At 31.6% G+C, this 14534-nt stretch overlaps 1 protein-coding gene across 1 annotated transcript in view; it reads left to right on the top strand.

Moving 5' to 3' along the window:
• LOC108913192 (ETS translocation variant 4) overlaps positions 1 to 14534 on the top strand; it is a 55540-nt gene that overhangs the window by 8879 nt on the left and 32127 nt on the right. Inside the window, exons 2-3 of the mRNA XM_018718695.1 lie at positions 8199 to 8277; positions 11758 to 11799. Of these exons, the coding sequence (XP_018574211.1) occupies positions 8199 to 8277; positions 11758 to 11799 (121 nt within the window). The remainder of the gene's footprint in view (positions 1 to 8198; positions 8278 to 11757; positions 11800 to 14534) is intronic.

Below are 14534 nucleotides of genomic sequence, written 5' to 3'. Positions count from 1 at the left end.
TTCTCACTAAATGTCATCTCACTCAAGTCTGACATACACACTTCCAAGTAAAACTGAAGAGGTTTTAGTAACAATAATAGCAACAACAACAACAATAATAATAATAATAGCAATAATAATAGGGAAGGTACTGGAGTCCCATAATACGGGAGGCTATCCAGCTAAAGTTGAGATTTCGGGAGAACAACAACAATAATAACAATAATAATAATCATGGGTGAAAATGTTAGTAAATTCAACAAAGCTCTTACATGCGTATGACATAAAGTGAGCACAAGAAATCAAAGAACAACGTAATCATGATAAAACAAGTTAAATGTGAAACAAAGAAGTTGTTATTGCAATATCTGGGCAGCCACGACAATATATACATTTTTAAACATGTAATAAATAATGAGCAATCGTTAATAATAAGTATAACAATTTTACCTTAGAAAAATATATGTCCTTGAGCATAAAGCAATGGAAGCTAAACATACAAAGAATTATTATCATGAAACATCTATAAACATCACAATCATAAGATTTCATAGAACAATTAACAACAAAGTACTTAAAGAATATTACCTGCTAACTAATAACACTTTAAACAATTAACTTTTCACTTCTTTGACACACTGCCCGCCGATCGTCTTGCACCTATCTGCACACTATTCTCACTTTAACTGCAACTCTTCAACTTCAACTCTCTAGACTTCCTTCCAGAATTTCCTACATAAGCGCTGGTTTTCGCACTTTCTTTTACCAACTGCCAATATTACTTTTTCATTGTTATACAACACACATGTAACAGGTGACGTCGAAGTTGATAAGTACGGTTTTGCATACTATTGTACTGATTTTGTACTCCAAATGCAATTTTTTGCATATTAAACCTATCCACACGTTTTCATCAATACCGCGTGTAAATCATATGCATATTAGATCCAACTTGTCGAAACTAAAATCGGTTTCATATTTTAAAAATACGTAGGTACTCAAAACGATCGATTACACAGATCATCAACATTTAACTTTTTTTTGGAAGCAGAGACTTGAATATATATTTCCGAAGGATTTAGGTACGCTAAATCCGAATCTGGTCGCTATCACGTCAGGTTTTTGAGATATCCTAACCTAAAAGTGCAAAAAACACTGTTTTTCGTCATATTTGAGGTTATAATAGTAATGAGGTAGTAATGCCATCTATTCTTTTTCAAAAAACTAATACATTGAATCTAAAAGTAAAAGGCTCCCTCCTTCGAATGCCGTTGAGTTTGCTCAAATATCTTTTTTGAAATGTTACATGTTGAAATTTTTAAGTTTCTCAGTTTCTTAATATGCGAAAATCTACTAAGGATCCCTTAGACATCAAGCAGTCGATTGCAATTCAGAAACTTCATATCCATACCGTTTGTGGGTTTGGAGTTGGTGGGCTTGGGGTTTGTAAGTTTGGAGTTTGTAGGTTCGGGTTTTGTGAGATTGGGGTTTATGGGTTTAGGGATTGTGGGTTTGGGGTTTGTGGTTTTGTGGGTTTGGAGTTTGTGAGTTTGAGCTCGTATGTATTGAAGGTTTCTAAGTATGAAGTTTCTGAACTGCAATCATCTGTTTGACGTCTAAGGGATCCTTAGTATTTTTTCGCATATTAAGAAACAGATAAACTTAGAAACTTCAACATGTGATATCTCAACGAAAAAAAAAGATATTTGAGTAAACTCAACAGCATTCGAAAGAGGGAGCCTTGTACTTTTAAACTATAAGTAGTTTTTTTTTTAAAAAAAGAATAGATGGCATTACTACGTAACCTCAAATATGACGAAAAACAGTGTTTTTTGCACTTTTGGGTTAGGATATCTCAAAAACCTGACGTGATAGAGCAATTCTGCGGCCAGATTCATCGGATTCAGCGCACCAAAATCCTTCGGGAATGCATATTAGTGTGTCTGCTTCTTGACCCTTATTGACCTGTGTTACTATTTGTTCCAACGTGACTAGTTCAAAACTTTTCTCCTTCACGAAGGAACAATAGAAAAAATATATGTTTCATATGTAGAAGTTGACTTTGAAAAAAGCTTTATGATAGATATATTGTAATTATAGGAAAGTGTTCTAATATGTGAAAATATGTGGGGTGTTTTATATGGAAAATCAATAGCTTGGGTCACATTTCTTTAATACGATGTTTGTACAACTTTTTTTCAAAATCACCATTTAAAAATTCAGCAAAATATCCACTTCTGCGATACTTTGGCACATTTGCAATATTGCTAGATTAAAAAATTATCAGATATACCCTTAAACCTGTAACTTGTTTAAGACAAAATACTGTACAAAGTGGATCTAATTTGACACTTTTGGAAGGTTTCTCCTATTTCCCGAAAAAAATCACTAGTTCGATTTTCGACGAAAAGTTGATTGGCGAAAACAGCATCACGAAATCTTAAGTCGTTTAACAAATACCGAGTTATTTTAAATTTTGGCCGTTTTATATGCCTTTTTTTATTGTGAAATGCTTTTATTATTATAAAGAAGTTTGTATACAGAGTGTCTGGTAGGCATATGACATACCCTCGGGAGTGTATAGGGGAGGTCAAAATAACCCTAGTTTGTCATAAGAAAAAAATTTTTAAAGTGTCCCTTAACGGAGATACAGAGCCCCAATGGGATACTCAGCGATTTACCATTTCGGCTCTAACTTTTGAACTGATTTGTATAATTTAATGAAATTTTAATATTTTATGTAGGTCATAAAGGTTCATAAAACCATACTATAATAGATGTTTTACATTGTTAGGGAAATCAGGGATGGACTTGCAACCACACTTGTTCCAAAATTTTGACAAGTCGATGTCATCTGAAAACTGAATTTTTAAATACTTTGGTCTTTAAAAAAGTACTCTACATTTGTTTCGATAAAATTAGCCGTTTTCGAAAAAATCGAGTTTTTTATATTTATGTTTGTCAGGAATTTGTTGTTTTCAAAATAATCCAACTAAAAACTTCTTAAGTCACTCAATGCCTACTTTTACGTTTGTGAAGGTGAAGGTATATGTAAATAAAAAATACATTTTTCCTGTGATTCAACAATGAAGTACGACCATATAATTATTTATTTTAGTTCTATTAATTAGTTGGAGAAATTTACTCAAAGATATTGTAAAAAATGTAATCATGTAAGTCATTTTTTTATATCTTAAATCATAACGATTCACGTAAAAACTGTTAATACACTTAACCCTTGCATTTTAAAAACAACCATCATGACGATTACCAGGTATAATTAACTACAAGTTTTAACCCTTTAGAATGTTAAGTGAAATGGCCATCATTTAATTATCTGTGTCAACAGGGGCTCGACTCTAGGGAGCTGATGTATTCGGTTACTATTACCACATATTAGCAATACAATTATTGAAGGAAAGGGGCGTCTGATTCACTAGAGTGATAGGTGTTTTCTTGAGTTTATGGCATACGTGTTTGAGCAGGAATATAACACTAATTACTTCATAAATTAAATATTAACTAATATAAACTAATCCATATGCAGATAATGGTAATGTAGTATTATAGTACAATGCACCACGTTGTATGTAAGATCTTTTTCGTTAGCTACTTATTCAGACTAATATACAAAGTAAATCATGAAATTTATGGTTATATGAAAAAGAAATTGATATAGGTAAAAATATAAATCTGAAAGAAATATGAATGTACTAAACAGGGTGTTTATTTAGTACTTGTAACTTTAAAGGTTAAATCTTTGACCTATTTTAAGATAAAAAGTTCATATGAACATTGGTCCGCAACGCCTTGGTTCTTGAGATACTTACAGAGTGCCCAAAAAAAATTTTTGTTTGGTATTTTGATTATATTTTTGTTCAATAACATGGCGATTTAACGAAATTCTGAAAACTGGGAGTATTGATGATGAGAAACTCAAATATTTACTTAGTTTTTGTTTAATGTTATAGGGCGCCACATACAGTGTTGGACTGGATTTAAATAACCATAACTCTTTTGAGTTGCATTGTAAGTATGTCGTTTTTGACTAAACATACCTATTCTCCATTCAATTTTACGTACAAATGGTACTTAAGAGTACATACAATTTGTCGCTGAAAGCAGCCGTTTTGTAAAAAACAAAACGGGTTTAAAGTTAAAAAATGTGTCTTTTATTGATTACATTGCGATATGACAAACTTAGATCATTTACAAGACTAATAGCTGTTTTACATTGACAATTTATTGATCTATTAATTCATAAAGTCGCTTCATCAAGAAAATGAACAAGTGTAATGCACCAAATCTACTGTCAAATAACTTGATGTATTTATTCATCAAGTTCTTGACGAATTAGAGCAAGTTCTAATTTTCGTCAATTTCTTCGTGAAGTTCAGAAGTACCAACCCAACAGATTTGCAGCCTCAGATCAGTAATGAGGTTATGTTATTGGAATATGTAAATAATTGTGTGGCATCGTACTAGTTTTGCATTGTTTTTACCGATTTGTTACTTACAAAAACTAATATTTATATAATATGTGTCAGAACGGTACCGTTGTTGTATCACTACAATTATGAGTGGCAAGGTGACATTTTTGAAATTTATTTGCTTCTTTGATTCACTGCTAGAACTGATTCATACGTCAAAAAACTTGACAAAGTCTGTAGCAGTGTAAAACCACACGGTTTACTAATAAATTCGTGAATTAATTCATGAAGAACTTCATCAATTTATTCATCAATAAATTGTCAATGTAAAACAGCTATAAGATTAAACTACTTCTACAAATAAGTTAATAACATTTACCGAAACAAATTTTTTTTAGACGCTATCTCAAGAGCCAAGTCATTGCGTCTCCAAAATCTTGACTATAATCAAACATTATTTCCTGAAATAGACTATCGAAACGCACGAAACAAATAGTCAAAAAAATGTCAAAATGTTGCTTCTAGATTCTTTATGTAAATCGAAAAATAACAAAGGAAATAGGCAGTGACACTTATTACTACCAATGGATTCCATTTCAATGTCATGCTAGGATAACTCGATTATTATTAAAGATAAAAAAGCCGATTTTCTCCAACTTGCCCACTTTTTGGAGAGAAATCTTTACGCCAAAATAGGTTTCCATATATTTTTTAGTTTTGCAGTTACAATCAAAAAGTCAAAATCTTGCTGTAGATGCTACAGTTGGATACAGTTAGGAAAAACTGTTAATTGACCATAGTCTAGTTATAAAGAAAGCTTCCCCCCTTCAAAAAGACATATAATTCGTTATACCTATAGCAAACAGTAAGGTATATCCATTTCTTTTTTCTGAATTAGGAAATAACGTTGAAGTTGACCATGACTAAAAGCAAATACACTACTAAACAGAATCTAGTGCCATTGTATCGAATTGGGAAAAACAAATTCTTATTGTGTTTAGATAAGTAGGTACATACACAAATCGTATAGTTTGTCAAGTATTGGCGTAGTCCCTAAAAAATGGCCGATTTGCTAAAGTCCACAGACTTTCAGCCAACGAGATGTAAGTAAATGAATAATTTATTTGGCGACCTTTGGAACTTAAACAGACCATGAATTTTAAAATATTTTTTAACATGTGATCGCTTAAACTAGATTTGTGAGTATAAGGGTGTTTTATATTGCAAATAACTTTAAGCAGAGATTCCTTGGTAAAAAATCTTATTTATAACGTTTGCTATCAAAGTTACACCTCTTTAAATGGTTAGAAGTTAAAAATTAGTTTTTATTTTTATTTTCTCACGTGAGAAATCTGCAACCCTCGAAAGGGGTTTAAAATTGCAATCCTTAATGGTATTTTTCATTGTAACTTCTTACGAAGTTAAAAATTTGAAATTCATATTTAAAACAACTTAATATATTGCTGCCAACAGTGCCAACAATTGTCACTGTGCATATCTCAAGTCATTTAATAGAACAAGTGTTTTCGTATACAACTTACGGTCATTAAAATGATAAACCAATACCAGAAAGTGTATATACCATATTGATATATCCACTTCGTGTATAATCGCCATCATATTATGTTTAGTCGTTTTCATCAACAGTTTGAAGCGTTCTTAAAAAAATATTCGCTTATCATATTCAATTGGTGCAATCAGTTGTACTTTATGATCTTACACGTAGAGTGGCTCTGTGTCGATAGATTCAAGAAAGAATAGATCCAATCCCCGATTTTTTGGGTAAACACCCGTTACCTATCAGGCTTCTTCTTCTCTAGGGACTCCATAATAAACCTTAGCAGTCTAAAGGCCTTAACATTCACCTATGAAAACCTGCGTACCTACGACATCAGAAAACCGTTATCAACCTCATTTTCCCATAATAGTAGGAATGGAAGACTTTCTGATTAGATTTCTAATTTTGTGGGAAAGTTCACTGGAAAAATGTATCACAGATTTCTTGAAGGGGGCTTACCAATAGGATTTGTTTGTCCCTATTTTGTTGACAAGAAGAGCTATTTATACTCGACGATGCTCCAATCGTTTTCAGTTTGGATACTCGGTAGTATTTGGATGTTGCCATATCCAAATCATTTGGTACGTAAAGGAAGAGCACTACCTCCACAATCTCTAGATTTAAACCCTCCCAATTTCTTCTTTTGCTGGAGATATATTGAATAATTGATTTATACGACTCCATTTAAATTTAGAAAAATAACGGAATCATAATATCCCATCTTGTAGGACAATTTTACTGACAGTCTTGAACGTGTTCGCCAATCAAACTGTCGCAGAATAGGAGATTGTAATGAAAGTCACCATTTCCAAACAGGTTTTGTAAATAATTTCGTAAAAATAGCAAACTTTGTACAATTTTTTACTAAAAAACAAACATTTTAATGAAAAAAAAACTCGAGAAAGAGAAAATTTCTATTTGAGCCAAAGGACCACGCAATTTCTTTATGGAAAATGGACTTCCGTCAAATTGGTTGGAATTTTGATATGTTATGTGTTATGTATTTTGTCCTTCTGATCAAATGTCTCAATGGGCAGAAACTCCTGTGACCTCAGAATTTTAAGATACAGCTGGCTGAAGTTGGAACTATGCACTGGTGATGTGTTCATATGGGTCAAATCTGTGCCTTTTTTGAAATTGTAGGTGTTCAGCGAGGTTAGCAATTAACTGTAGTTCATTATCATACTCCCGATAGGTATATATGTCATATGACGTCATGACATGTAATTACGCGTCATAAAACGTCAAAGTTCAAAGTACTTTTCTTTCTGTTACTGAACGCCTCACATTGTTTTATAATCTAATAAGCAGCATTAACGGTCTCATCCTGTCACGCATCGTGAAGTCATTGCAGGTAAGTTTTGGTCATCCAATGTCATATGAGTCATCTCATGTCACACAAGGTAATAGTTCCTTTTGAGTAAATCAGCCAATTTTCGAGAGCGCCTTTTTTTCTAAAAATCGATATATCTCGAAAAATAATTAATATTTTTTAATTTTTCAAAAATGTTCTTTTTTGGCTTGCCGCGGGCTATGCTTGCAGTAAATAGCAAATATGGGCACGTAAATGTAAACGAGTTATAGAAGAAGAGAAAAGAGAAGATTTTTAACGGTTTTTTCGATATATCTCGAAAAGTAACAAAGCAATCGATACTTTCAAAAAATCAGTCGATAGATCCTTTTAAAACCTACAACTTTCTCATTTAAAATTTTCAATCCGTGCTATAATGTTTTAGTTATTTTAGAAAAACTGTTTTTTTCAACTTTGTGATTTTTTTTAACCATGATCGCCATATTGGATCGAGTTTAAAGAACAAGAAAATCAATTTAAAATTTAATTTTCTATACGGTCATATTTTTTTTGTCCAGGTGATAATTTCTGCAAATTTAACATTAATCCGTGACAGAATGCTTGGACTAATTTGTTCAAAAGGAACTATTACCCTGTGTGATATGAGATGACAATGTATGTCTGACTATTTTAGGTTTGTGGATGCAGACTTTTTACTTTCTCAAATATCGCACAATACAATTTTGGAAAAAGCAAAAAACCCCCTTTTACGCTAGGCCTTGGCCAGCTATGGTCGAAGGAAACAAAAATTTATTCAGAAAAATATAAATAGGCCCTAATATATAAATAACATAATTTTTAATTTTAATTTTTTTTCTATTTTCTTACATTGAGGTCAATACGTTTGGAATACCCTATACATGATAAAATTTGATTTCAGGGTTGTTTGTTCGGCACCCCATTCAGTACGTCTTGCTATCAGCAACATCAGGAGCATTACAAGACTACACCTCCCACTGGTAAGTCAATTACAAGCGTATCTTTTTCCCCTGCCGTAACACTAATTTCATGTTTCTAAAAGTACACAGGGTACCTAATCCAATAATTTTCTTTTTATTGAAATTTGCTCTACCAAAAAATCATACAATTGTGTGAAACTGTAGCATTATGTAAAAATATTCAAGGATCGCCACATATTTATGATTTACATAAATTTTTTTGAACTGAGTTGTTTTTATTATTCAACAAAATTTGCATTTCATATATATAAATCGTTTCTGGAATAAGTGCGTTCCTTCAAAGGAGTAATAGAGGACGTGAAAATAAACAATTTTCATGAAGCAATCTTTAGTCTAAAATATTTCCAGGAATATATTGTCAAATCATTTGATTTGAAACCGCCCCTGTTGTGTAGAGTACATGTTGCAATTTCAAAGGCGTTTTTTGTAGTTGAAATGTTTACTTTAAAATGTTTTATGGCTTTAGGTTGGAAATTGTTCTCCATCCGAACGAAATTTAATTAAAAGATGATGGATATAAATAACATACTTAACAGAAATCGTTGATAGATTATTCTATAAAAATTACTCGAAATGATTTCCACGAGCTAATAAGCATACTACTAAGCGACGATAAATATTATTTGCAGTCAATAAATGTGTTGCACTAAGATAAGGACTGCTCTCGTAACATATACCCCACACGTATTTTAAATATCATTTCACGTGCTATATCGCGGGTACTGCGGTTCGGGATATAAAATGTCTCTCTCCTTATTTAAAATACGTGCGGTTTTCTTCTTGTCCAAGACCTTTATATGTTTACCCTACCAATGTTCTGTAGTTTTTAAAAAGCGTTCTAGGAATTTGTTTAAAGAATGTATATTATTTGACAAAATAACAAGTTTAGAAAAGTATAAATTTTAGAACCACAGACAAAATTTCAAATTAATAAAATTAATAACGAGAAGTTTTTCTTTAATTTCATATTCAAACGAGTTTAATGTAAAATTCACAGTTACATCTTATAAATATGGAACCAACTTAAGGACTTTAAATTGAAACACTTTTATTTTCTAATTGCGGTTGAAACATTTAGATATTGATAATATTTTTTATCGCGCAGGGTGTATTTAAAATGTTTAATCAAACTTCTATGTGAAATTAATAAAATAAATTCCTATAAATATGTAAACGAGATTTTTTTTTAATTAGCAGCAAAAGATATGGCAATAGAGGAAGGATTTTTAAGGTGATCTTAGGTGGTTATATGTTCTACGCAAAAAATAAACTTATGTTCACATTCAGTCACCCCACAGACACTACCACATCAAGTTTCATTATAAAGTATCTTAAAAAGTGACATTATCTTAAAAAAAAATAAATAAAAAATCTTTGAGGTTCCCTAATTTATTAAGGAAGGAAAAATTGTACTAAAGTAAATTAATCTGATTCGATTTATTTATCACCCAAGAAAACTACTTAATATTTACTAGGTATAATTTTTAAACATTTATAAGGATATGCTATGTTGGGCAAAACTGAAATTAATGTTTATTTTTCCCACTCTCTTAATATTACGGTTGGTATATTGTTACAAATTCAGTAAAATTAAATATTTTAAGTGTCATTGCAATGCTATTTACCAATAAAACGCTTAAGTACCTATATTGTGTGAGTAACATAAATAAAATAATTTGGCCTACAAGTAGGGTAAAGTGGAACAAATATAGCTGAATTCGATTCTAATCCTAGGTGTTTGCTTCTAAAAATAAAAAAGAATGGACTTTTATAAAATATAACACATATTTCGCATTTTTATTCTACAAAAGTTAACAATAAAGTTTAAATTAGCATTCCTCTAAATCCCTCCTACAAATTTGAATAAAATGTGAAAATCTTAGGGATAATGATAAACGTCCTCGCTATTTTTTTTTTTAAATTAAATAAAAAAATTAAAAAGTAAAAGGAAAACTAGTGTCTATAGTTTCTATATTAACAGTTACGCAAGAGTAAAGAACATAATATACTCGTACATATTTGTACTTTCAAATATATTTCATTTAAAGTTGGTTTCTGGGGAAGCTAAACTAGAATACAGGGTGATTCAAAAAGGTGACCTAAAATGAAACCTCGTATTCTTTGGTGCATTTTAAGGGGAGTCTTTCCTATAAAGTTTTTATCTAGGACGCTTCATTAAAAAGATACGGGGTATTAAACTTCAAATATTATTTTTAATTTTTTTTAATTATTTAAAAACTAGTTAAGCGAAATAATTTGAAATTGGGTACATGCATTTATGTAAACATTGTTGAAAATCTGAGGGCTTTTCTTAAAATTTACATGCTCCAGTGGCGGAGATAACGGGTATCGGTGGCACATTCTTCTAAATAAAATAGTACGCCACTGCTTTGCGGTAACAACCATGATATTTTCGGATTTCTCTTTCAATTTTCTACAAATTATTATGCTTTTATGTTTTTCGAAATAGACCCTATTTTCGAGTAAAACTTAAAAAACAAACTGAGAACACACTTCTATATTCGAATATAATGCTTTTTAAAATTACGTAGTGGGCTGCGATAACAACTTTGACATTCTGAGCAGTTAGAAGAAAGAATAAATAATGCTTTTCATCAGATTGAAGCAACAATAAGTTTCGAACAAATTACATTTTCGTTACTAAAAAGATGTCGGACCTGTGTCCGTGGAAATGGAGGTATTTTTGAGCATTTACTCAAATAAAATCATTAAAATAATGACTGATGTTATTCATTTATTTATTCGAATAAATAACCGATTGATTAGTGCTTCTCTTGTCATTTAAGTAAATGTGTTTTCAGTTGGTTTTTTAAGTTTTACTCGAAAATCGGGCTTTTCTCGAAAAACATAAGAGCTTAGTAATTTGTAGGAAATTGAAAGACAAATCCGAAAATATCATGATTGTTTGCTACCGATACCCTGTATCTCCGCCACTGGAGCATGTAAATTTTATGAAAATCTCTCAAATTTTGGAAAATGTTTGCATAAATACATGTGACCAATTTTAGATTATTTTACCTACTAGTTTTTAATTTATTTAAAAAAATTAAAAATATTTTTTAAAGTTTAACACCCTGTATCTTTTTAACGAAGTGTCCTAGATAAAAACTTTATAGAAAAGACTCCCCTTAAAAGTCACTAAAGAATACAAGAGTTCATTTTTGGTCACCATTTGTGAACCGCCCTGTATAATAGTAACTTCGAGAAAAAAGAATACACGTTTTTCTACCCCTTTTAATTGTAGAACCATATACGAGGATAATATAATTGTATCAAAATCACCTTCATCTACTGCATTTATGAACAAGAATTTAATCATTCAATGCCAGCAATATTTCCAGACTATCCAAAAAGTCTACCGCTTACATTTCTTTGTTTGTAGTAGGTACTTAAATTCTTTATTAAACCGAGATAAAAAATTGTTTATCGAAACGGCTAAGTTCTCATCTATTTCAGGAGCGTCATTCCCAACGGACTGGAGAGAGCCATGGCATCAAGAAGGTAAGTAATACCAACTTGTCCATAATTAATACCCCAAATGCGAGCGTTTAACCCTCTGCGCTTTGTAAAATACCTCGCGAGAGCGGGCGCTAGCATTTGTCTCGTTCCCTCTCGCGGATTGTAACAGAAAGGCACCAGACAGCAAATGGCCTGTCGGGCTTGCCGAACAAAGCATTTCACCTGTTGTTGCTCATCAATGTTGCATAACGTTAAATGATGGACCGTATTCCTGCGAGACTATTGTGTGTACGTATTTTGAAAGTAAATAAAAAAAATTCGGAGTGGATTACTACCTGCGTTAAAATAAATTATAATTTTAAGGAGAAAGAAAAAAATTTATGGAAAGCCAAAATTTCGGTCACGATCTGCTTAAAATGAACCCCAATTTACATCTCAGGCAACCCCAAATAAAATTTCACTTATACATATACATAGTTTTAAGATTCATTTCTGGTTAACTTGAAGACTAATGTCTATTTTATTGTCAAAAATTCGCTACATCACTAAGGACCAGGGCATCTTAAAATTTTTCGAAATGTACAGTCCGAATTAAATTTTTTGTTTTGAAAAGGTACCATAAATTCATTAATTGATAGAACATTAATGAGTAAAATGTTTCTATGGGCAAATGGCCTATCGTTTCCTGTTTTTGAGATAAAGTGTGTCAAATATGTTTTTTTTAAATCAAATTTTAACCATATCTTTTTCAAAAAACAATGTACTAAATTGAAATTTTGTACAGGTAAGTTTTCTAGGTACATTATTAGTCTTGACCATCTGCTAGATGTCGCGACCTTACCTAGTGACATTTTATTACACAGCTCTTCTGAGGTTAGNTTTATCTTACGCCTCCTAAAAATGATGACACGATTTTCCTTTGATAAAAGACCGACAACTTTTTGCTCTACTTTGCATCGAATACGATCCTACTATAGTGTTTATAGTTTCTATTTTAACAGTTACGCAAGAGTAAAGAACATAATATACTCGTACATATTTGTACTTTCAAATATATTTCATTTGAAGTTGGTTTCTGGGGAAGCTAAACTAGAATACAGGGTGATTCAAAAAGGTGACCTAAAATGAAACCTCGTATTCTTTGGTGCATTTTAAGGGGAGTCTTTCCTATAAAGTTTTTATCTAGGACGCTTCATTAAAAAGATACGGGGTATTAAACTTCAAATATTATTTTTAATTTTTTTTAATTATTTAAAAACTAGTTAAGCGAAATAATTTGAAATTGGGTACATGCATTTATGTAAACATTGTTGAAAATCTGAGGGCTTTTCTTAAAATTTACATGCTCCAGTGGCGGAGATAACGGGTATCGGTGGCACATTCTTCTAAATAAAATAGTACGCCACTGCTTTGCGGTAACAACCATGATATTTTCGGATTTCTCTTTCAATTTTCTACAAATTATTATGCTTTTATGTTTTTCGAAATAGACCCTATTTTCGAGTAAAACTTAAAAAACAAACTGAGAACACACTTCTATATTCGAATATAATGCTTTTTAAAATTACGTAGTGGGCTGCGATAACAACTTTGACATTCTGAGCAGTTAGAAGAAAGAATAAATAATGCTTTTCATCAGATTGAAGCAACAATAAGTTTCGAACAAATTACATTTTCGTTACTAAAAAGATGTCGGACCTGTGTCCGTGGAAATGGAGGTATTTTTGAGCATTTACTCAAATAAAATCATTAAAATAATGACTGATGTTATTCATTTATTTATTCGAATAAATAACCGATTGATTAGTGCTTCTCTTGTCATTTAAGTAAATGTGTTTTCAGTTGGTTTTTTAAGTTTTACTCGAAAATCGGGCTTTTCTCGAAAAACATAAGAGAGTAGTAATTTGTAGGAAATTGAAAGACAAATCCGAAAATATCATGATTATTACCGTAAAGCAGTGGCGTACTATTTTATTTAGAAAAAAATGTTACCGATACACTGTATCTCCGCCACTGGAGCATGTAAATTTTATGAAAATCTCTCAAATTTTGGAAAATGTTTGCATAAATACATGTGACCAATTTTAGATTATTTTACCTACTAGTTTTTAATTTATTTAAAAAAATTAAAAATATTTTTTAAAGTTTAACACCCTGTATCTTTTTAACGAAGTGTCCTAGATAAAAACTTTATAGAAAAGACTCCCCTTAAAAGTCACTAAAGAATACAAGAGTTCATTTTTGGTCACCATTTGTGAACCGCCCTGTATAATAGTAACTTCGAGAAAAAAGAATACACGTTTTTCTACCCCTTTTAATTGTAGAACCATATACGAGGATAATATAATTGTATCAAAATCACCTTCATCTACTGCATTTATGAACAAGAATTTAATCATTCAATGCCAGCAATATTTCCAGACTATCCAAAAAGTCTACCGCTTACATTTCTTTGTTTGTAGTAGGTACTTAAATTCTTTATTAAACCGAGATAAAAAATTGTTTATCGAAACGGCTAAGTTCTCATCTATTTCAGGAGCGTCATTCCCAACGGACTGGAGAGAGCCATGGCATCAAGAAGGTAAGTAATACCAACTTGTCCATAATTAATACCCCAAATGCGAGCGTTTAACCCTCTGCGCTTTGTAAAATACCTCGCGAGAGCGGGCGCTAGCATTTGTCTCGTTCCCTCTCGCGGATTGTAACAGAAAGGCACCAGACAGCAAATGGCCTGTCGGGCTTGCCGAACAAAGCATTTCACCTGTTGTTGCTCATCA

Source organism: Anoplophora glabripennis, unplaced genomic scaffold, assembly GCF_000390285.2.
Source record: "Anoplophora glabripennis isolate ALB-LARVAE unplaced genomic scaffold, Agla_2.0 scaffold37, whole genome shotgun sequence".
NCBI classification, from domain to species: domain Eukaryota; kingdom Metazoa; phylum Arthropoda; class Insecta; order Coleoptera; family Cerambycidae; genus Anoplophora; species Anoplophora glabripennis.
The sequence above is the reverse complement of the archived record's forward strand: the minus strand, read 5'-3'. Positions and strand labels throughout refer to the sequence as shown.